Source organism: Neomonachus schauinslandi, chromosome 2 (genome assembly GCF_002201575.2).
Source record: "Neomonachus schauinslandi chromosome 2, ASM220157v2, whole genome shotgun sequence".
Classification (NCBI taxonomy): Eukaryota; Metazoa; Chordata; class Mammalia; order Carnivora; family Phocidae; genus Neomonachus; species Neomonachus schauinslandi.
The window spans coordinates 22,789,444-22,812,722 of record NC_058404.1 but is presented as its reverse complement, the minus strand read 5'-3'; the positions used below and the strand labels follow the sequence as shown (position 1 = coordinate 22,812,722).

The window sequence follows — 23,279 nt, the reverse complement described above, 5'->3', positions numbered from 1 at the left end:
TGCTCAACATCACTAATCATCAGGGAAATGCAAATCAACACCACCATGAGATATCACCTCACTCTGTTATAATTTAAGCCTGTTATCAAAAAGATAAATAAATGTTGGTGAGGCTGTAGAGAAAAGAGAATCCTTGTGCTCTGTTGATGGGAATGTAAATTGGTGCAGCCACTATGGAAAAACAGTATGGAGTTTCCTCAAAAATTAAAAATAAAACTACCATATAATCCAGCAATTGCACTTCTGGGTATGTGTCCAAAACCACTAGTTTAGATACATACATGCACCTCTGTGTTTACTGCAGCATTATTTAGAATAGCCAGATATGGATACAACCTAAGTGTCTGTTGATAAATGAAGGGTTAAAAAAAAAACTGATGCACAAATATTGTTCAGCTATGAAAAAGTAGGATGTCTTGCTGTTTGCAACAATATGGATGGAATTTGAGCACATTATGCTAAGTGAGATCAGTCAAAGAAAGACAACTACTGTATGGTATCACTTATATGCAGAATTTTAAAAAGCCAAACTTGTCGGGGCGCCTGAGTGGCTCAGTTGGTTAAGCGGCTGCCTTCGGCTCGGGTCATGATCCCAGGGTCCTGGGATCGAGTCCCATGTCAGGCTCCCCGCTCAGTGAGGAACCTGCTTCTCCCTCTGTCTCCTGGCTTGCGCTCTCACTCTCTCTCTCTGTCAAATAAAAAAAAAAAAAAAAAAAAAAAAAGCCAAACTTGTCAAAACAGTAAAATGGTGGTTACCACAGGATGGTAGGAAGGGTGATAAGACAACTAAGGGTATAAAGTTAACAATGGGTAGCAAATAAACCATAGAGAATTAATGCACAGTGAAATGAATATAGACAACAATATTGTACTATAATCAAATTTGTTAAGAGTCTAGAACTTAGTTATTTCAACCTTTAAAAAAGGATAATTATGTAATGATAGAGGTGATAATTATCACTACAATGGCAATCAAATTACAATATATATCAAATTAATATGTTGTACCCCTTAAATTTACACAATGTCTTATGTCAAACATACTAAGGTTTTAATATATAAAAAGAAAAAAGGAGAGGAGACTTCTCTTGTGTTGTAGTTAAGAGCAGATGGGCAGTGGCTCAGATAGCCCTGGTTTGAATTCTGGCTCCAGCACTACTGAACACCTTGTGCCAGTTATTGATCTCTAATTTTCATTATCCCAATTTATAAGTCAGACTAAAACAGTACCCACCTCACAGCACTGTTAGAAGGCTTACTGATAGAAATCCATGCACAGAGCTTAGCTCAGTTGCCTGCACACAGTTGGGGTAAATAAATGTTGGCTATTAGTATTAAACACATACATACATATATATAAGACAACACATAAAGGAAGAATCCAAATACAACACTTGAATCAATTTGCGTCCAGAAAATGGAAGCACCGTACAAATTAAAAAAATACAAATATGGGTAAAAGACTTATGGGGAAATGAGCAAAAAAAAAAGAGCAATATACTAAAGGTTAAACAAAAAGAGGAATGAACTTACAAAGTTCATTATCTTAATACAGATTGTCACTCATCAGTTTGATAAAATCAATAGTTTGGCAAAACTATTGGTGAAATATAAGAAAAATACAATATGACTGTACCTTAGTAAATTTGATAATACACATATGCCCTCTCTAAAAACTCTGCCTCTAAGTGTAGATCTTAAAGAAAATATTGCACATGTACATGTAAACAGATAACCTTGTAGGAATATTTATAATAGCAAACATTTGGAAACAATTGTGCATCAGTAAGATAAAGCAATAAAATGTGATTATGCTTATGAAAATCCTATGATTCTGTCACAAAGTGAATTTGCGTGAAATTCAAAAACAATTCTAACAAGAACCATGTTATTCACATAGTTTTCACATTGTAACTTAACTATTTGCAGAGGAAAAGTAGTCAAAAATGGTATGAAGATCTTTTAATAAAGATATGTTATACTTGTGTAACCATAGTTAATATCCAGTATTCTTTTGCCTAATAAAGCATACTTTTTCTTGAGATTGTATCTGTGAATATGTGCACATGGGTGTTTATATATAAAATTTTATCCTGAAAATATTTTTACATATGGCTTTACTTTTATTAAAATTGTTAAGCATTTAATTTTGTAAAACTTATTCCCCAGGAATAGAAAGTTCCATTTTCCCCATGATTTTATTACTGGAATTTCAGAAGCATTTGGAGTGGTATTTATTTTACTTATAATATCTACATAAAATCATCTTAAATGTCATTTATATTGTGAATATTTGCAAAACGTATTTTGTTAGAGTTAAAATAATCTGGAATCCTGTGTCAGTTTTCAGATCAAATGTGTATATTCAAATGTGTAGATTCAAATTTGTACCTGAATATAATAAAGGGTGTTAAGGTGACTTACAAAATAGAAACCAGACTTAAGAATTCCCTTAGCAGACAAAATCATTTAAGCCACATGAACAAAACTAAATCTAGCCCTTTTCATGAATATAAGTGAAACTTAACTTGGGATATTTCTTTTAAATGTCTCTGATAATCATAAAAGAAACTGAAGTCATCTTCCTAAAAATGGCATGAGAGATCTATCACTTGTAACCAATCCCCTGTGTGGAAACCCCCACTGTAATAACCAATCACTGTGAAGGTCAACAGCTTCTTCATTTTTACTTTATAAGCCATTCTGGGGGCGCCTGGGTGGCTCAGTCGTTAAGCGTCTGCCTTCGGCTCAGGTCATGATCCCAGGGTCCTGGGATCGAGCCCCGGATCGGGCTCCCTGCTCCGCGGGAAGCCTGCTTCTCCCTCTCCCACACCTCCTGCTTGTGTTCCCCCTCTCACTGTCTCTCTCTCTGTCAAATAAATAAATAAAATCTTTAAAAAAAAATAAGCTATTCTGTAACTTCATGTCCCTGAGTTTTATATTAGTCCTTGAATTTGGGGACCCCTAGTTTAAAAACTGTTATTACACTCCCAATAAACTTTTATTAGGTACTATTTATTGATGTGATGGTTTTAACTTTGTTACTTCTGGATTTTGGACAGATGTAACCAGAGAAAGATGAAAGGGAAACCTAATTTAACTCCTTATTAATGATCTAAACAGTCACAGTAGCTTAGCTCCACTAAGCAATAGAAATTCCCTACATATGAGCAGTTTGAGTGATAGGGACTTTTCATTTTTTTTCCATCACTTTATTATTAGCATAGTCCTATGACTCTAGGCTCAAAGGAATTTTTATCAGTGGATTGTCCAAAACATTTTAAGAATGAATCCTTTAAGTCCACAGACTACCATACTGGTAAAATGAAATATTTGTTCTCTTACATTACTCTTTTCAGGCCATCAAGACATGACTGAAACTCAAGGAACTCAAGAATTACCCAAATTCCAATGGTTCTCAAACTATGTATCATGGTTCCCTAAAAGTTCATTGGTAGTGTATGGTATATATGGATGTTAGGCTTGGTGTGAGAACGGGGAGTGGGAGGGGCTGGTATTGCATAATGCTGATGGAGGCTTTTCTCTTGTATGCAGCAGGTTTCCCATCAAGGTTGGCTGGTTGGTTTTCTCCAATAAGGGTTCCATAAAAGATTGCTAAATAGAATAGACTGAAAGCCATTCATATAGAGAGAGATTATTGTAAGCATAAATGCCTAACTGGAGAAGTCAGGTATTTATTGTTTTCCCGAAGTTGGATAATATGGTCATGAAAGACTCAATTACTTTATAATTATTAATCAATATTTTGATATATAATGGTTATGAAAATAGAGTGGAAATATTTACTCTGCAGAATTTTCCCTGACCTCCTCCATTTAATTGTACAGACATAGCCAAATAATATTCTTGTAGCTTTCACTGTTTGGAGTAGAAGACACTTAGCTATATCCTCTACAGCAGACTTACTGATGCTGGTTGTACATATATAGCAGTAGAAATGAATACAAGGAGACCATAATAAATTTGACCAAATTGAGGAATTTCTGGGCTAAAATTATTTTAGTTTTCATTTTTCAATCTGTTAGTCATTTGGGCAGAATTCATAATATATTTCCAGAATTGATGAGTTCTTAAATCTTAACAATAGTCCTTGTCAAACCTGTTTTAATAACATAGCAAAGAATGTTCTAATAAAAGTAAAAAGCTCCTATCATTTTCTTAATCTCTGGCATCTTTCAGTACGGTATGAATATATTCATCCTGCTGCAAGCAGACATATTAAGTACAGAATTTTGTCAATTTAACTAAATTAAGATCCTGCTAAATTTGTGAGAGCGTTTTATTATAACATGCTTATTGCTTTTGTAAGACTTGTAATTGGTAACAAAAATTTCCAAGTGACACAATACCGGACCTTAATAAATATTTCTTTAAACAAGGTAATCTGTGAAACAACACATGAAATAGAAGCCAAGAAAAAGAAAGCTATGCACACAAGCCCTGGAGTAAATATATTGTGATTTTCTATGATTGCCGATGAAATTTGTCCCTGTGACTATAACTAGTATATATCTACATCTATAATGTGAAATGGTATATAACTGATTATGGGAATCCATATAATTCCTATGTGCTAAGAAAATGAAAGTCGTGGAACTTAATTAACATTTAGAGTTAGACCTTCAAAATCTCACAGTTTCACGTTATTTATTTTTAAAATTAAGGCATATGCAACACACGAAGAATGGTAATTTTTTGTTAGATGGAGAGAGTTAAATCATAGCTAGCTCTGTGTGCAGTTGTAACCCACCCATTCTGGAACAGAACACATGGTGTCCAGGTCCAGAAAAATTAATAGATTCGCATGTATTTCTACTGTTTCCTTGACAACTACTATAGATGCTGCTATCACCATGGGGATGGTTCTTCTAAATGAAGCAGCAACATCCAAGGGAGATGTTGGAAAAAGACGGAGTAAGTCTGTGTTGCTATTTTTGTAGTTTTAAGATTTAAGTAAAATGGGAAATATATAAAAATCCTTAATAAACATAAATTTCTAAAGAAATGTTCTGATATGAGAAAGGTTGCAGTTTGTTTTTGTTTTACTTTTTTCTATTTCTTGGATGTGAGTGTACAAATACTTAAAAATATATTTCTTCCAAAATGGGATTGGGTGATTTTCTGTGGAATTGCACATAAAGGCAAGCTGTCAGCCCTTGCCAGGGGTGCTCTGACCCATGTCTACTGAAGCTGTAGTCTCCATAATAATGTCCACACTACAGGGAGACACACAATTCTGTGGCCAGAGTCTTCAGAGATTTTATTGGCAGATGCTGTGTTCCTTATGCCACAAGAATCAGGTATACATTCAAGGACTCACAGTTTTCAGATAGGTTTTGTACACTGAAATATAATACCTTCCGAATACCTCCAGACTTCTTTTGATCAACATTTGAAAAGGAGTTATCTGTTGATAGTGTCATTTCCATGCTCTTTGCCTTTTCCAGTGGTATTCCAAGATTTACAACTCCACGGATTTCCAGCATTATGTTTCTAAGCAAGTTAACTATGTTTTATCCTTTGATGGAACTGTTCCCTTTTTTGGGGGGGAGGGGGGATTGTAGGAAAAAAAATCATTTTTATGAAGTAATAGGTTTTGACAAGACAAGGGAAGAACACAGGAGAAAAATCTGCCCTTAGGAGCATAGGTTAGGAATGAAGAGAGGGCCTTAAAATTTCGTGCCACAAACCTTTTTATTATTATGATCAAGTTCCTCTGTAATTTAATGATTAAACCTATAATTAAAATTTTTCCTACTATGCTTTGCATTTCTGGAACCTTTTTAAACTCAGAATTTATGTGTGAGCAAGCGTAGATGTCTGAGAAAGACGATTTATTAAGTTTAAAATAAAAATCCAGACTGATTTTCTTCTTGGAAGTATTAGCTATGGTGACATGTATATAAATAAATCATAGTGATTTCTAAATAGTTGTCTTAAGTGTTAAAATATTTTGGATATAATACACAGTTTAGTCTGTCCTTTGTTTTCCCGTGATAGTGTCTTTACACCATTGTAAAGAAACCACAGAAGAATCTAATGCATTACTTTCAGTTAAGCATTGTGCAGAATATCATTTTATGATACATCTTTTGAACAATGTAATGCTCTTGCAATTGACAGTGTTTATGAAGACAAATTCTTAATGTGATTACTATATATCCTGTCTTATTAAACTAAGTAATAGTAATAAATACATAATTTTTTTTTTATCTTATAACATCTGTGATACTGAGTTTACAAAATCACTACTCCCAGCTTCCCTCTTGGTAGATGTTTCTCTACATATCACTCCAACGCTCAGCACTGTCAGATTATTTATGCATGTGTAGTGTGAGAGAAAGAAAGAGACATGGGAAATATGTTTTACAGTTACCCCTTTCTGATATATAGTACAACTACTGTGATTATTATTGCTCAGATCAGAATGATCCTGTGTCATCACAGCACTTTCTTACAGGTATGTTACCTTGTCTGGGCTGCAGTGGTCCATTCATACTTAACTCCTTCCTGCTGCTCACTCGGTTCTGCTGCTCCCTTCCCTATATACAGGGACTTGAGCAGCACTGTTTTGTTCCACTGCACAGAATCAAGTAAATATATTGTTTTACTTCATCATGTACTTTGAGCTTCAGTTCCCATTGAGCCCAACCAAAGTGGCAAAGGCAGTAAAAGTGTTTTATTTAGCTTCTGAAAATTTAAAACAAGAAAGGAAAGGATGAAGTGTTTGATAAAAATACCAAATGTGGTAAGGTGTAAAATAAAGCATTAGGTAATTAATTCTAGGTTTAATAAGGTTGTTGTAAGAAGGGATGCTATTATTGTTGTATCCAGTGCCTGGTATCTGGCATACTTGGATAGTCTACATATTTTTAAAAAGGTGTTTTTCATTTTGGGATATTCAGCAACTTACTTTTTACTTTATCTTCTGCCAATATTCATTTGAAGTTCAACTGCATGAACTTTGTCTGAAATGGGATGTCACAGAGGCTACAGTTGAATGTTGTTAAGCACTTATGACTTCCAGCAATTTATACTCAAAACTGAAAGAATGATATTCCTACAGAGCTGCAAGAAAACTGACAGATTCCTAGACCATTTTTTGACAGTGTCAGAACTTATCTACTCCTTGATTTCCAGGATTGTAATTAAACCTGGTCTCAGACCTGCTAGAAGGATTTTTTTTTTTAATGTAGTTCATCATTACGGAAGTATATTGAACTAACTTTTCCTTGTGTTCCTGTGCCTTCATTTCTTTTCTCTTCTTTCTAATTATTTCAGATATTTTCAGTATTTTTATAAGAATTCTCTGAAACTAATGAAAGGATACATGTATTGTACAAGTATACAAGATTTTTCTTAAGAATTAACTCTTTTCTCCTTACTTATGGCATAGATTTAAGTCCATTTCAATTCTTTAAATACATTTATTTTTTTAGTCCAAACATATCTACATTTAATTGGCTCAGATTCTTAAGCATTTTAATTTTATAAGCATATATTTTACTAATAAATCTTGTTTATATACTCTATATATTTGCATACGTATTTCCATCATATGTATTATATTTATTACTCTTTGACTTTAGAATAAAATCTTCCTAACCAGGGCGTCTGAGTGGCTCAGTTGGTTAAGCGACTGCCTTCCGCTCAGGTCATGATCCTGGAGTCCCGGGATTGAGTCCCGCATCGGGCTCCCGGCTCGGCAGGGAGTCTGCTTCTCCCTCTGACCTTCCCGACCCTCCCCCCTCTCATGCTCTCTCTCTGTCTCTCTCAAATAAATAAATAAAATATTAAAAAAAAAATCTTCCTAACCATAACAAAAAGGAAAAGAAAACCAAAAAGTATTTTCCCTCTTGTTAACTTGGCTGGGATAAAGGGATACTGAAAACCTAGACCACAGCCCATTCTACTCTAATATTAGCCTTCGGTTCGTTTGTTAAAAGAAATAACAGCCCTTTGACACAATTATCTACTCTGGGGGGGATTTCCCCCCTTTGGCTCTCCAGAATCCATATTATTTCACTCCCAAAGGTTTTATTCCTAGCTTTTTGTACACTAGGATGACTATTTCTAAGTAACAGACTTTTACCGAAGCAATAGTCTAACCAATAATCTAAAATGACATTTCTTTGTAAATATTGCATGGCATCTGAAAAGAATAAAATTCTGTTTATTAGTATTCTAAGAATGCAAATGTCTATGCTAATATAGCCAACGCTTTCTAAGGCAGGGGCTGGTAATCTTGTTTGTGGTTTATCACATGTTTTGTTTTGATCCCTCTGAGGCATTTTAGTACTTGTAGGAAGGAACTCTGTAAGAGAAGAAAAGCACCAGAAGACTTAGATCAGTCACTTTTGTTGTTTTCATACCCCAAAGAGTACATTTTCATTGAGAAGAATGTGGAAAATAATGAATACATTGTATTTTGGATTATCTGGTTTGTTGTGCCTGTATGTGCCATGAACTATTAAAATGTAAGTATACTGTTATTAATTGAATGCATTTATAAAACATACGCATTTGGGTTCCATGTGTCTAGACACTAATGGCATTTTCTGTCTCTTTCTAGTAATTTGCCTAGTGGGATTAGGCCTGGTCGTCTTCTTCTTCAGTTTTCTACTTTCAATATTTCGTTCCAAATACCACGGCTATCCTTATAGGTAATATCATTATACTAATGTGAATGTTTTTAACTAATAAACAATTTCATTGGTTAATGTATATTTAAAGGCTAATATAAAGTAGCTAACTCATTTGCCAAGTGATTTTAAACTCAGTTAAGCAAGTCTTTGAGCACCTGCCATTCGTTCGGCTCAGACTTTGCAAGGAGCTATAAGGCATGGGGCCTTACAGGAAGAGTAGAGTTTCATTTTAGAATGAAATAGTTTTCATTCTATACATATATACAGTGGGTTTTAGCTTTATGGAATTCATCAAATTTCTTTTTCTCTTGTTTCGTCTGTCCATCCAATCACTCACATTCAAATTCTTTGGCTTCCTCAGGTTTACATAGGATGTATGTTTCCTCCCATGACATGTAAATAAATGCATGTCTCAGAACTAACAAAATATAGTAAAGGGAATCAGTATGCACCCCCAAAATACCAATTTTACATTTGAAGAGTTTTCTGTCTTTCTTAATCTAGCACATGGATTTATGCTAAAGTTACCTTAGTTGTGGTAGATCCTGCTTGGTTTTTTGTTTGTTTGTTTGTTTGTTTTTAATTGCACTGCATCATTTTCCTTTTGAATTATCTTTTATTTTTTTCTCAGAAATTTTAATCAGTTGTCTCGTGAATGTGGTAATAAATAGATGATAAACATCAAAAGCAAGTGTAGCTAAAAGGTCTGCAGAGATTACATGCCAGAGATTTGGATAAATCCTGAGCTAAATCCTAAAAACCTGACAGCACGGGGGGGGAAAGTATACGTCTATACAGCTAGTTCACTGGAGCAAAAGTAAAGATGGTAGCACAAGCAAGAGTGAGAGAGCTAATAAATGAAAGAGTGGGAGAGAGAAATAATTCTGAGAAGTGGAAATGTGAGATGTTGCTAAAAAAAGAAAAAGATCTCTCTTCCCACGGAATTATTCTGTTTGAGAAGCTTGGTCAATTATGAACGTAACATAGCACCACATTCTCAGTTTGCATTCCCAGAAGTGTGTTTCTGTGGCACAAGCATTGGAGTACTTGATTAAAAAAGAAGAAAAAAAAAAAATCAGCTTTGCTCATCTCAGATAAAGGCGGTTTATAAGGAATAAGAGAATGATATAGAGGACACCATCTTTATAGGAAAGGAAAACATGCAAACATTCCAGAAGGCATGTGCTGGCCTGAGTACTTCTGAAAAGACATTTGTGGGTATCTGTCTGCACAGAGAGGCCCTACTATTAACCCTGGGGACCAAGAGCTAAGTTAATGCAATCATTTGCAGCACACATACACTGAAGTAGGCTTGCAAAAGAAAGGAGGAATAGTTTTGTCCTAGACCATATCCTTGACTTTGAGATGAACTACAAAGACAAACACACTTTTTCCTTTAAAAAGATTGAAAAACTTCCCACTTCTGCCCACTTTAGCTAATACCTGTACTTTGGATAAAAGTGTTGAGCTATCCTGTAGTGAAAATGCACATTTGAACATAGTACCATATACTAATTTAAAAATCACCTGTAGCCAGGGACTCCAGCTCCAGTGCCAAAGTACTTTCTTGGGTGTAATGCCTTAGCGTTTTGTGGCCTTCGATTTCTTCCTTTTAAATTTCTATGAGTTACAACTTTTGTATCAAGAAATACTACTGATAGTTTAAAGGTTATTGTTCTGGACATAGTTCTCATTTTTTATTCTTCATAATTTTGAATTCTGTTTAATCTACAACCTTTAATTTCTTCTGTGTGGTGATCTTTATGTGTTTTATTTTTGTTTTTCTTTTAATCTTAAGCCTCACAAAACCTTAAAATTTATGTTCTTCATTATATTTTCTTAGTACTTCACACTGTTATTTTTGTTGATCTTTGTAACTATTTAAAGGGATAAGTGTCTGCTTGAAATATTTATCCTATTTCCTTAAATCTCTCCCACATTTTAGGCTTAAGGGTGCTTTTCCTACAGTACCAATAGGTTTCACTCCGTCACTGAATTCTCCCAGATTCTGTTAGGTTTCAATAAGCAAACTTGCTGGATTTAAATTCCTGATTAAAAAAGAAAAACAAAAACACCTCCTGATCTGTTACTGTGTGACCTTGGACAAGTTACTTAATTCTTCTAAATACTGGTTTTCTCATTTGTAAATGGAAAAAAAAAATTACATACTTCATTTGACTGTTGTAAGGATTACATGAGAGAATGCATGTAAGTTACTTAACACATTGCCAAGTATTAGTAAATAACACATAGTATTACTCAATAAATGTTAGATGCTTATTATCATTAATTCAGATAGATGTAAATATTTCAAACTCATTTATATTTAATTTACTTTTCTAAGTAGGATTTTCTTTACACTGAAGATTAAGTAACTTTTCTATTTGCATGGTTCAGCTGAGTGAAGAACAGATTGTCCCTGAACCTTTTGATGAACTTAATTGGGCTCCTCAGTCCCTTGAAACTACCAGTGAAATATCAACATTATTAAGAATTTGGTCTAGGGGCGCCTGGGTGGCTCAGTCGTTAAGCGTCTGCCTTTGGCTCAGGTCATGATCTCAGGGTCCTGGGATCGAGCCCCGCATCGGGCTCCCTGCTCAGCGGGAAGCCTGCTTCTCCCTCTCCCCCTGCTTGTGTTCCCTCTCTCACTGTGTCTCTCTCTCTGTCGTAAATAAATAAAATCTTTAAAAAAAAAAAGAATTTGGTCTAATTACCATCTGAGCCATAGTTCAAAAAAAAAAAATTTATTCCAGTGGTAGCACTGCATTCATTTTGTGTATTAAATAAAGATTAACTTTAGGTGCATCCCATTTTCAAAGAAAAGCAAAGAGCTAGTAGCAATACATGATAGTCTTTACTTAGGGGTAATTTCCCATTTTTTTTTTTCCACTGATGCACTTTGACCTACAAAAATTCAAAAAATTTCTATAAAAGTACTTCTGACCCATGTCTCTACTTTAGTAAAAAAAAAAAAAGAAAAGAAAAGAAACATTCTCTATTCTATCACTTTGCATCCTATTTATAAAACTCTTTAGTTGTCTTAGCAAGATAGAGTAGCAGAATGGAAAAATAATATTTACAATCAATCAGAAGAGCTGAGTTCAAGTTCAATATATAATTTTGTAATTAAGAGCTCTACCTCTACACTCACACAAATCTTTGTTTGAATTTTAGATCCTCTCCACTAACTTTGGGACTTGGAGTTAGTTACTAAGTTCTGGGTCTCATTTTTCTTCATTTGGAAAATCATGCTTTAGTTTTTTTATGGGGTTGGAGACAGGCTCAGTTGTTAGGTTTGTCTCATATTATTTCTCTATCTATCTATCTTTTGCCAAAATATTTAACTTTATTGAGCTTCTTTCTTCATTTGTAAACTTGGTATAAGACCTATCTCAGAATTCTGTGGGGATAAGTTACATGATCACTTTGTAATGCCTGATATGTAGTGGGGATCTCACTAAATATTTACTTCACCTCCTTCTTAACCTGTACAAGCCCTTCAACTTCAGCATCTTCATTACATTTTTGTTCAGCACTTTACTTCATTACATTGTTCATTAAGTATTCATACATAACCGTTTTATATATTAAAGTCATGTTCATTCTGTAATATCATGATATATTTTAGAGAAGAGTCTTTGAAAATACCTTTTTGTATCTGCAAAGTGCTGTGCGCATAGTAGGTGCTCATCATATTAATTTACTATTTAACTCAAAAACATTTTTTCTTTAAATGCAACAGGAACCATTAAGATAGAAACAGTGAAAAGAAGAGTACTGGTTTACCACATTGTACAACTCCACCTCGTGGGGTGGTCAGGTTATTCCACACACCTAAAGGGATGTGTGGTGTGTGGAAAGATAATTATTCCAGAAACTGGAGCTACAAAGATACTTACTGCAAACTCAGATTGAGTCTTAGCTGGCTGGCATCAAATAATAAAAATATATTTTAATTAAGCTTATAATGGACATAGAAACTATCTTCTATTGTCTTTAAAAAAATACTTTTAATTCCTGATGTCCTTGGCTATTTTGAGAGATAACGAATAACAACAACAACAAAAAAAATGGAATGACATTCACTAATGGAAAGTACAGAATAACAGCTAGAAATGAGAGACATTCATATGAATCTTGAGGAAAGTATGATAGTGAACAAGCATAGCAAGGCATAAAAAATCCCAGGGTATACAGTATAGCAATCTCACATTCATTTCTATATCTTACATGTATATCTTTCATCTGTAGAGAAAATATTAAATATAATCTTGAACTGTACAAATAGAAAAATAATATCGAAATGATGTGGTGATCAACCCATAATACCTATCACTGATAAGAATTTCACTGGGATTGTCTTTCTCCTGCTGAGTTCCAGCTTTGAAGAATGACATAAAGGACCGAAGATTTAGAGAGGATTCGGAGAAGAGCTGGAATGCTCTAAAGGCACCATTGTCTGGCCCCTATCTTATCTAGATAAGGAATACAGTGCTAAATCTTGTAATAATATTTTGCAAATGGAAATTGAATCTTAAGGACTATTTTTTCCATATTGTTGTATTTCACTGTGGTGTATTGGAAAGTGATCTGGACTTTGAGTGAGAAGATGTGATTTGGACCATGGCACTTTAAAACTATAACCTCAGGCAAGTCTTTTAATCTTCTCTGAGCCTCAGTTTTCCTCATCTTTCAAATAAAGATCATAATATTTCTCTCATTCGTAAGACAAGTTGTAGCAAACTATTGTTTTACAGATGTAAGATAACTTTTAACTGTGAGACCCTACATTCCAGTCTTAGGCTGTTGTACTTCGCTGTAGAGATAAGCCCTCAGGTACAGGTGTCTGCAATAGACTTTGACCCATGGAATTAACCATTTGACAAACAGTAGGTTTTTAAAATACTCCCATATATGCATAGGCGCTCCACTCCAAACAAAATATAATTTCATTTAGTTACTTCTCTCTTATAACTTTAGGGAGGAAAGCAGAACTAAAACAAATGACAAAAATACATTTCATTCTGCCTAGGACAAATGTAGTCACGTCTCTCTTTCCACTAACAGTATAAATTTTAATTTCCAAGATAATAAGACAAAATACAAATCTTTTAAGTATGTCCTAAGATTTTTAATCAGCACTTGGTAATTTCAGAACTAGATAGTAGGAACCTCTATATGAAAGAAAATAATTTCTGTAGAAAATTGTTTTTTGTTTTTCTTTTACGTTTTGTACTGCTCGTTCCAACCCCTCCAGCCTCACAACACACGGTCTGAACAGACATGCACAAAATAGCTCCTAGAGGGTGAGTTCCATCTTGAAAATGCAACTTTCGTACTTTGACAGAAACTCCACCATTCAGCAAAACCGATTGAAAACAGTAAAAACATAGGCAGCTCCTGTGGTCTAAAAGACATTTTTCTTCTTCACCTATCCCCCAACCTTATTCCACACACTAGCTTTATTATTCTTTTTCCCCCAGACATAGTATCCACCTTCCTGATCATGCCTAATTATTAATAACCATGCTATGAAAGCTGTTACTAAGTCTCTCAGTTTAGGCTGCGTGGAGAAGTGGCCTTAGCAGTAGTGAGACTTAACTGTTGTTGCCCTGTGTAACCATAGATCTAGAAACGTTTCCATCCCAAAGATCGTGTTCTGTTCTCCTCAGGAAGCCTTCAATTTCTCTAGGCCTTTTTTTGGATTGCTGACTTCAGACTTGAAAATTTTTCTGGGTTCAGTAATCTTCTATTACGAAGCAGGCTAAGGAGGACTGGCTAACAGCCATAATGTACTTCTCTCTTGCATCCCCTTAGAACATTTATGAATATAAAATAAAGGTTAAGAAAACCCTAACAACAGTGAATCATTGAGTTCCACTAACTGCAAGGCCAATTGAACAGTTCAACCAGTGGACGATCCATGCTCTGAGTAAAGAAGCAAGGCTTTTCCTCCCTTCCACACTTTCTTTTCAATATCAGAATGAAATCTGAGTAACTGCCCCTTAATCACATAAATGATTTCTGTAAGACAGAGTGTCATGTCACCATTAGGTCTCCCTGACTCTTCCCCAGTTGGAGAATAGGAAGTACAGTACACAAGAAAATTCTGTCCATCTGAAGAGCTCAGAGAATTTAACCAGCTCCCAGTTGGACAGAATTCATTTAAGAGCACTGTGGACACACTGTTTTTTTTTTTAAAACACTAACAACAGATAATTAGTTTAAGGTAAGTAAAAACAAAATGCAAGCCATTATTTCATGCCTACTTAGATTTTTCACAGGAAGAAAAAAGGAATAAACATGCTTTACATATAATATGGGTCTCCAGTGACCACCCAGTGACCAAATCCAGAGGTTTTTTCTCATTCTACAACAGCTTAGTTGAGTGGTTTCAACAGAGACTTACAGCCCACAGTGTGTATTCACTTCCTGGCCTTTTACAGAAAGTGTATGGACTCCTCATACTGAATATACTCCCCATACTGAACCTAACACACTGTTATTTTCATTCTTTGGCACCTTTCTTCATTCCTGTAGCCTAGGCTACTATCTTTTCATTTAACTTGTTTTCAAAGTCAGAGTTTTGCTTTGTTTTTCAATTCCTGTAACACTTGGACTTGCCATCATATCAAGTATGTCTGTGTTATACTTAATTGTGTCCAGGTCTTACTCTCCTTTAGGTAAGAAACCTAATGGCCATGACTTTTAGTCATTACATGTCTTACAATACCCTTCTATACACAATATTCTTATACACAATAAATGGGCAATAAATCTTTGTTGAATACTGATTGAGACAGACATTTTTTGCCTCAACTTTGAGAAAATAATCACCATTTTAAATAATATTTCTCTAGAAAAACTTACTTGGAATTTCAAATAATAACCTTGCTACAAACTTTTGGAACATCACTTTTCTGCAAGTCAAGGACCACATTTTTATGTAAATCCTGAATGTTAGTATGAGGGAGTAAATCCTGAATGTTAGTATTAGGAAAGAACCAAACTTTCAAGTTTTTGGAGATCTTCATCCCATTCCTTCTTTGTATACACAATGCCTGTCTGCATCCCTGATGTACTTTCAAGCAGTAATCAAATTACACAGACCAGAAGGGAATAGTTGCATCCCTTCAAGCTAGAAAAAGAGGGAGTTTCTGGGGCATATTCATGCTGGTTCTAGTCTGCTCTCTCATCTTTCTGTGTACAAGTCTCTAGACTTGCCATGTAGCCTCCCATCTTCTGTTGCTGCTTGAGTCAGTTGACCAGTCACTTCAAATTAAGCTAGCTACAGTAGTCAGTGTTAACACATGTACACACTACCATGACCTGTGAAGAGAATCATTCATGACAGAGGGTAGAGGGGAGTCCAGACAGAAGTTGATGGTGGTACCCAGGGCAGCTACTCCCGCTCTGAAGAACCCAACCACAACACTGAAAAATACATTCCAAGTAAGAGGAGTATATTTGGTTTTTGGTATTCAACAGTTTCCATGTTATAAAAGTATTTTTAAACATTTTTACAATAAGCATTACTAGGAAAGATACTATCCAAGCACTATTAGAAAAATAAATTAAATATAGGAGAACTGTTACATTATACATCAAAATTACTAGACAGGTAAATGTGAAAAGAAAAAATCATGTCAGAACCTGACAAATAGGAATGAGGGACTAATCTCGAGTGATGAAATCCATATAAAACACTCATACTGGAATATACCTTGGATGTTTAATATTAATACTGAATGATTACCTAGAGAATAATAGTTTATGCTTTTCTAAGAAAGATTTTAACAAACATTTTTGACACACTTCGATCTTTCCAATGTCTTGAACAAACACTTGTAAGTTTTTAACTTTTTATGAAAAAGATTTTAAATATAAAAGAACAGGTAGTCTGTTAAACTTATCCTTTATTGTAAGACAATAGGATCGCGTTCAAGATAAAATACATATTTGTCATTGCATAATAAAATGTAAACAAAAGATTGTCTTAACAGCTTTTTTTAGAAAAAATAAGTATTTTAGTTTGGGAAAAATCCCTAGTGTGAACCAATAGTGTGGTAACTAAGGATTCTTCGTTTATTTTAATAATAAGATACAGAGATCCTTTTATTTTGTGAATTTAACAACATCTAAAAATCAGAATCTTTTGGGCTTTTCTAGGGCTATAAAGTTAGGAAGTATAAAATAATCATAAGGGTCACATTACTGTTTTTGCTTTTATGGTATAGTATTTTTAGCAGTGATAAAAGGTGATCTTTAATGCACACAGCTGGAAATGTTTAGACCAGTTAAAAAATAAATAAACCCTACAAATTCTCAGTTTCCTTAAGTCATAATTTTTTCAACTTTAAGTTTTAAGTATTTTATGATCAAGTTTTCTTTTCATCATTAACCCTCATTCTTCACTTAGCCTTTAATCTTTAGGGGAACTTAAAGGCAGGAAATGCCAGAGTTCATCTACAAAGGACACATCTCTGCGCACTGCCATCAGTGTTAGGGATTATTTGGATTGACTAGCAGCCACTGCTTACCGCTCTGAGCAAGTTTCCCTGCTGACACTCTTCTTCATGAAGATGGTTACCCTTACAGGACCGCAGTCATAACTAGTTATTTTGAAAAATAGAAGCAAGGTCTTACTGCATCGAGGGATCATCACGTGGTTTCTAGCCTTTAATAATTCATCAGAAATGGAGTACTTATTTTAGTTTGTATAGCCTTTTTATTTTATACTTTTGTATTATATTTATTTTTATTTTATATTATATAACATTTTAAGTATTATTAAATACGTGTTTACTTTGAGCACATAGTGTCACTAGGGTCACTAGTTTGATAAAATACGAGCACTGTAAAGAACTTTGGAGATCAACCAAACAAACATTCTTTTCACTAATGAGGAAACCGAGGTTCAGAAAGACAAAGAAATATATTCCTAGGATATTAGGATTTAAACATCCAGATGTTAAACTTAAGAAACTAAAGAGTTTTCCAACTACGTGGCTTTCCCACTATAGCAACAATTAATTTCATTTTTGTTTTAATATTTGGTTAAAACATGGTTTGTCTCTGGTTGTCCTGCAAAGTTGTATTGTCAAGACAAAAAACAAAAAACCTTGCCACGTGTTAGAAAAAAGGTAAAAATATCAAGCAGAAACTTAGTAAATGTTATTTAAATTGACTTACCATCTTACAACTCATATTTCTGTTCATAGATTAAAACTTTGCTTAGGGAAGTTAAAAAAAATAGCTCCCTTTTACTTATTTCTATCTGTACAAGCATCTATGTACAGATATTTATGTACTCAGAATCTAATGACACTCAATTTATAAATACATTCTTTTTGGTTGTACAATATATTTCAGCTATAAATTTCATTAAAAAACATCAAGCGTTTAGTTATTTTATGTAAGTGAATGAATTATAGATTGAAGATTCTTTTTAAGACATTGAAATGACCCACTTCAAATCTTTGTTTTAACCTACACTTTTTGTTCCTCTTACTTACATTGCCAGTTTAAATGCTGGTTTAACTACTGCTCTAAGCAACAATGAAAGTGGCTCACAGAAAGAAATAGGGTATTTTACCCAAACTTAAACACTGCTAGTTCAAGTTCTTATCAGCATCCTCTCCCAGCCCTGGCCTATTCTCACCACAAGTGTTGACCCCATTCCAGGAACTAGTTCAGAGAAATTGCCCTGATAAAAAATTAGAATGGGATGAATATAATTATGACATTTTTATATGCTATTTACATGTACTATTTTAGAGTGAATAAAAGTATATTGTGTTTTCCTTATTTTCAGCATACAATTTTTTCTTTTTCAGCTTTTTAATTAAATGAAGCCAAGTGGGATTTGCATAAAGTGAATGTTTACCATGAAGATAAAGTGCTCCTGAGATATAGTTTGAATTCTTGAGTTCATTTCCATGTTGTGATAATTCTAGCTTATTCTTGTATAATTTTTGAAATGTGTTTTCCTAGTGAATTTAATTTATAGAAGTGGATGGTTAAATTTCATATTAGCACTGGAAAGAACAAAGGAAATACTGAAGTGTTTTCAAGCATATTATAGTCAGTATATGCTATAGGACTGAAATAAATGACAATGTAATTACGAATTCATGTGTTAGAACTGTTCACTCATTAGTAAAGAAAACCACAATGTTAGTAAGGGAAAACTATGAAATATATGTTAAAGAATCCTTAAGGTTGTACAGAGATAAGGTATATGCATGATATGTCACGTACTGAAAAATTATACTCATTGTCATTTCAGTATAAAGGATGTGTGTATGGTTACAGATGTTTTGTTCTTATTAATCACAATTAGATAAAGAGACAGGGAGCTGGATGAATAGTGCCTGCAACTTGGAAGCCTAACCTGGGAAATGGAGGTTTTCCCAGAACATAAATTTTAAAGCAAACAGGACTAAATCAATAAGCTTGAAAGCATCAGGTGATAGAAGCAACACACCAAAACTAGAAATTAATTCCTCTCTAACTTTAGAAGAGTCACCCAGGAATCCAGACTTGTAACTGCAAAACTAACCCACGACGGCCATTTCCCCTGTGTGTTATATGGAAAAAGTTTGCCATCAAAACTTCATTCCCTGAATCCAGATGAAAATTATCCTATACATGAATGAGTCAGTGAAGCTTTCTCGAAAACCAAGTATAGGAGTCTAATCATTATTATGTTTGCATATCCTCTTTTAGTTTATAAAGCACTTTTGCAAATGTTATCTTTTTTTCTTTACAACAACCCTGTAAATTAGACAGGAAATATAAATTTTGTCTGATTTACAGAAGTATTAGAAGCTGAAAGCCAAAAAGAATAGAAAAATAGAGCTTCTAACTGGGCTTTCAAACTCTGAAACCTGAATTTTTATTTTCTGTGGTGCTGAAGAATAATTTAAAAATGCAGTCAGTTCAATAAACTTTTTTCCTTTTTCTTAAGGTTTTGTTATCTAATTTTCATTAATATCTAAATAATAGAACATGGAGAACTTTGTTAGTTAGGAGTTTCAGGTATACAGTCTCAACAGGAACCAAGAGCACATCTACTGAATTTACTTATTTCATACCTTTATGAAATTCAATAAAGAAAGAATGGGAAATATAAATCCTGCAGGGGTATATGAAGCTAAGTTCCAGGGCAATATGTGTGCTAGCAATAAGTTATCTTGTCAAAACAGGATATTCAGTGAAAATTGCATAATAACTCAGAACTGTGTTCACCTTACCACATATTCCCAAATCTATTATTAAAAAGCACATTAAGTCCCCTAGTTCCTGTTCAAAGTGTGATAAATTTAGTACTGGAATGACATTTATGGAAAAGCATTAAGTGATCATGATCATTTGTTTAATGCCTATCCCTAGGTAGCACTTGACCTGTAAATGTAAATCCATTGAGTATTTTTACATTTTCTAAGGTTCATTCAGAACAGGTATTACAATTGGAGTCTGAGACCAAATTTTACATGTAAACATATCTTTATTATAATTATTTTTGTTTGTCCCCTTAAGGCTCAAAGTTGTTATTAAACAACATACATTTAGTTTGTCTATAAAGCTTTAATATAGTGTTCAGTCACGACCAAAGTCAGACAATGACCAAGGTAAGGAGAACGTCCCTATTCCAGATTAGTAAAAGTTTTATAGCCTATATTATATAATTTCCTCTCAGTAATTATATGCCTACAACAAAAACAGTCTTTTAGCATTTTACAGCTAGAGAGCTGTCACTTTTCTATAGACTGTTGTTGCATTAGGGAAGTGATTCTAGAGGGAAATAAACTGCCTCAAGACAAGTTGTTCTGGAAAGTGCTATAGGCAAAACTACAAAGAGTGGTTCAAATGTAGTTTCCTTTCAGAATTTAGCATATGGAAAATCACATATGTAATATAGGCTATTTTACCTTTGCCAAACAAATTAAATTGAAAAATTAATTCTTACCTGGTATGCTGTATCCTCCAATGTCACTTTTCAACCAGATTCACTGTATTGAAGGCTCCCTTAAATACTGATTATATGTTGAATGGTCTTCAGTTAGAATAAAAAGAATTGCTTTCCTACTTAGAGGAGAAAATCTTAACATAAAATTCCATCTAAAGGAGTTTAATTTCTAACAACATCTGATGAATAAAATGTTGCATTTTGCTCAGCATACTGTTCCTTGCATCAGATATCCACATGAGTAAGCCCAATAGTGTTGTGTGTTTACTATAATTTTCTTTTGTATATAAAGTAATATCCCTTGTCAATTAACAATTCAGCAAGCATGGTGATTTGGGGAGATTAGATCTTGTAACCACAGAACCTCCCTAAGGGTACATGAAGGGAGTAGTTATTTCTAAATAAGGCATGACATATTATTTTGAGATCAAAGACAGTAAACATGGTGTTTTAAGAAGTACTGGTAACAAAGGCAAACATTACCTAGAGCATCTAGCAACAAAACATTTGAATGGACTTTTGGAGACAATGTTCCTAAGAGCTCATTAACATTCCATTTAAAATATTAAAACAAGAGGATTTTCATATTCTAGCAAGAACCTGTATTGGGTCAAACTAATTATTGTTCTGATAGTATTTTTTCTAATAGTGGGAAAAGGGTGAGCATAGTAGACACACTACAAGGGTACAAGTGTGTTCATGCTAGCCCCTCAATTCCCTTATATGATTCATGAGTATGTGTCATTTATGAATTTTTCTATACTCCTTTTTTTTACCTACTTATGTCTGAAATATATATGCAATGTTTTTATCATATAACTAACAGTGTAAGTATTCACTAAGTTTTAATAAAGCATCACACATTCAGACTATAATAGGAAAAATCAGGTCACATTCAGCCAAATGTTGGTGTGTCTGTTTCCACTAAAAATTATGCATGCTTATAGGCAATGAAAATGGCAGAATGAGGAACTCTAAGGATCCATCCATTCCACAGAAACACTAGAAAGACTGGCAGAAACTGTCACTCAATATTGTTCAAAGTCTGGAAGATAATGTAACATAAATCAAATGAAAGCTTAAACAAAAAATGACTGAAACTCAGATGGATAGCTTAATAGCATTTATATTAGTCTTTCTTCATCCTCCTCCCCAGTCTGTAGTGGAGGAGGATGAAAAATTGCAGCCTGTAACTGGTATAGGGACCTGGTTCTACAGGAGGCAGAATGCTCCTGTTCCCAAGGAATAGTGTTTATTTTGACCTGGGGGCTCCTGGGGGAATTCAAGCAAGGGGTTCACCTTTGTTTCACCTAACTCAGAAGTTTCTCAGGGTGTTGCTACAAGAGGGTGTTTGTCCAAAATACTGAAAAGGAAATGAACTTGTCCTGCCTAAGGCAAGAGTTAAGAGTTGTGACAGACAATAGACACATGGCTGAGGCCTGAATGAAAGGAAGAGCTGGAGAGTGCAGTACTTTGGGGAATAAAGGCTTTGAAAAGCTGCCACATGCCAAAACCCAGATCAGTATACATCCTCAGAAAAGATCTGAGAAGACCCTAGGCTTTTACTTCTTAATGATGTTTACACCCAGCCCAAGTAAGACTTGTGAAGGCTAGAGCATAGTTCTAAATCCCCGGATAAGTACTGATGGCGTGACCCAACAGAGTCAATCTGCAAAGCCCAGGGAACTAGTTTCTTTTATTTCTTTTTCTTTCTTTTGTCTGCAGGCACTTAAGGACAGCTCTGTCAAACTGCTAGCTGACCACTAATGAAATACAAACTTCAGAGACCACACATGACAAGGAACACTATTTTTATAAAAATAGCTTTGAAAATTCACTAAATAACTACAACTTAGATCAAGCAACAAAACTAATTCTAGAGAGGGAGCAGAATCCAATTTCCAGAGTTGCTACATTGGAATATTTAGAATGACCAGTTTGAAAAAAAGCATACAAAGAAACTAGAAAGCATACAAAGAAAGAGGAAAGAGGTTAACACTGTCCTTAAAGCAGAAATTCGCTTGCTAAAAACTTTAACAGTCTTTAATGTATTCAAAGAGCTAAAGAAAACCATAGACAAAGGAACTGAAGGAAACAAATGAACAATGCATCACCAAATAGAAAATATCAACGAAGAAATAGAAATTATAAAAGGAGTCAAATACCAATTCTAAAACCGAAAAACCATGATTGAAAAATTTGCTAGAGGGACTCAACAGAACACACAAATCAGACACAGTGCATGAAATGTAATTTGACAATAATCTCATAAAAAACAAATGGCTAGAATTGTAGAGCAGCAGTTCTTGTATATTGTTGAATGTAAGCTGCTATTCCAACTAGACTGTTATAAATTTAATATAAACCACAGAGTAGTAATGGAAGAATTGAGTAAATATATATCACATATAGAAAACAAGTTGTAGAATGACAGAAGTCCCTATCAGTAATTTCTTTATAAATGCACTAAACATTCCAACTAAAAGCAGAGATCTGTGAAGGATTTTTAAAGTATGATATAACTACATAAAATTATATACCAAAATAAATCTCAAATCAATACCCTAACTTTATGCCTTAAGGACCTGGAAAAAGAAAAGCAATCTAAACCCAAAGGCAGCAGAATGAAGGCAATAATAAGG

General features: G+C 34.2%; 1 protein-coding gene across 2 annotated transcripts in view; it reads left to right on the top strand.

Moving 5' to 3' along the window:
- TUSC3 (tumor suppressor candidate 3) overlaps positions 1–18,991 on the top strand; it is a 267,954-nt gene extending 248,963 nt beyond the window's left edge. Inside the window, exons 8-10 of one of the 2 annotated variants that reach the window (XM_044911838.1) lie at positions 4,861–4,935; positions 8,594–8,684; positions 18,503–18,991. In XM_044911838.1, coding sequence (XP_044767773.1) covers positions 4,861–4,935; positions 8,594–8,684; positions 18,503–18,518 — 182 coding nt within the window. In that variant the 3' untranslated portion in view covers positions 18,519–18,991. Of the gene's footprint in view, positions 1–4,860; positions 4,936–8,593; positions 8,685–13,252; positions 13,309–18,502 lie in introns of those variants that run through there. The other variant, XM_044911834.1, reaches the window with a different exon arrangement.
- The last annotated feature ends 4,288 nt before the right edge of the window (positions 18,992–23,279 follow it).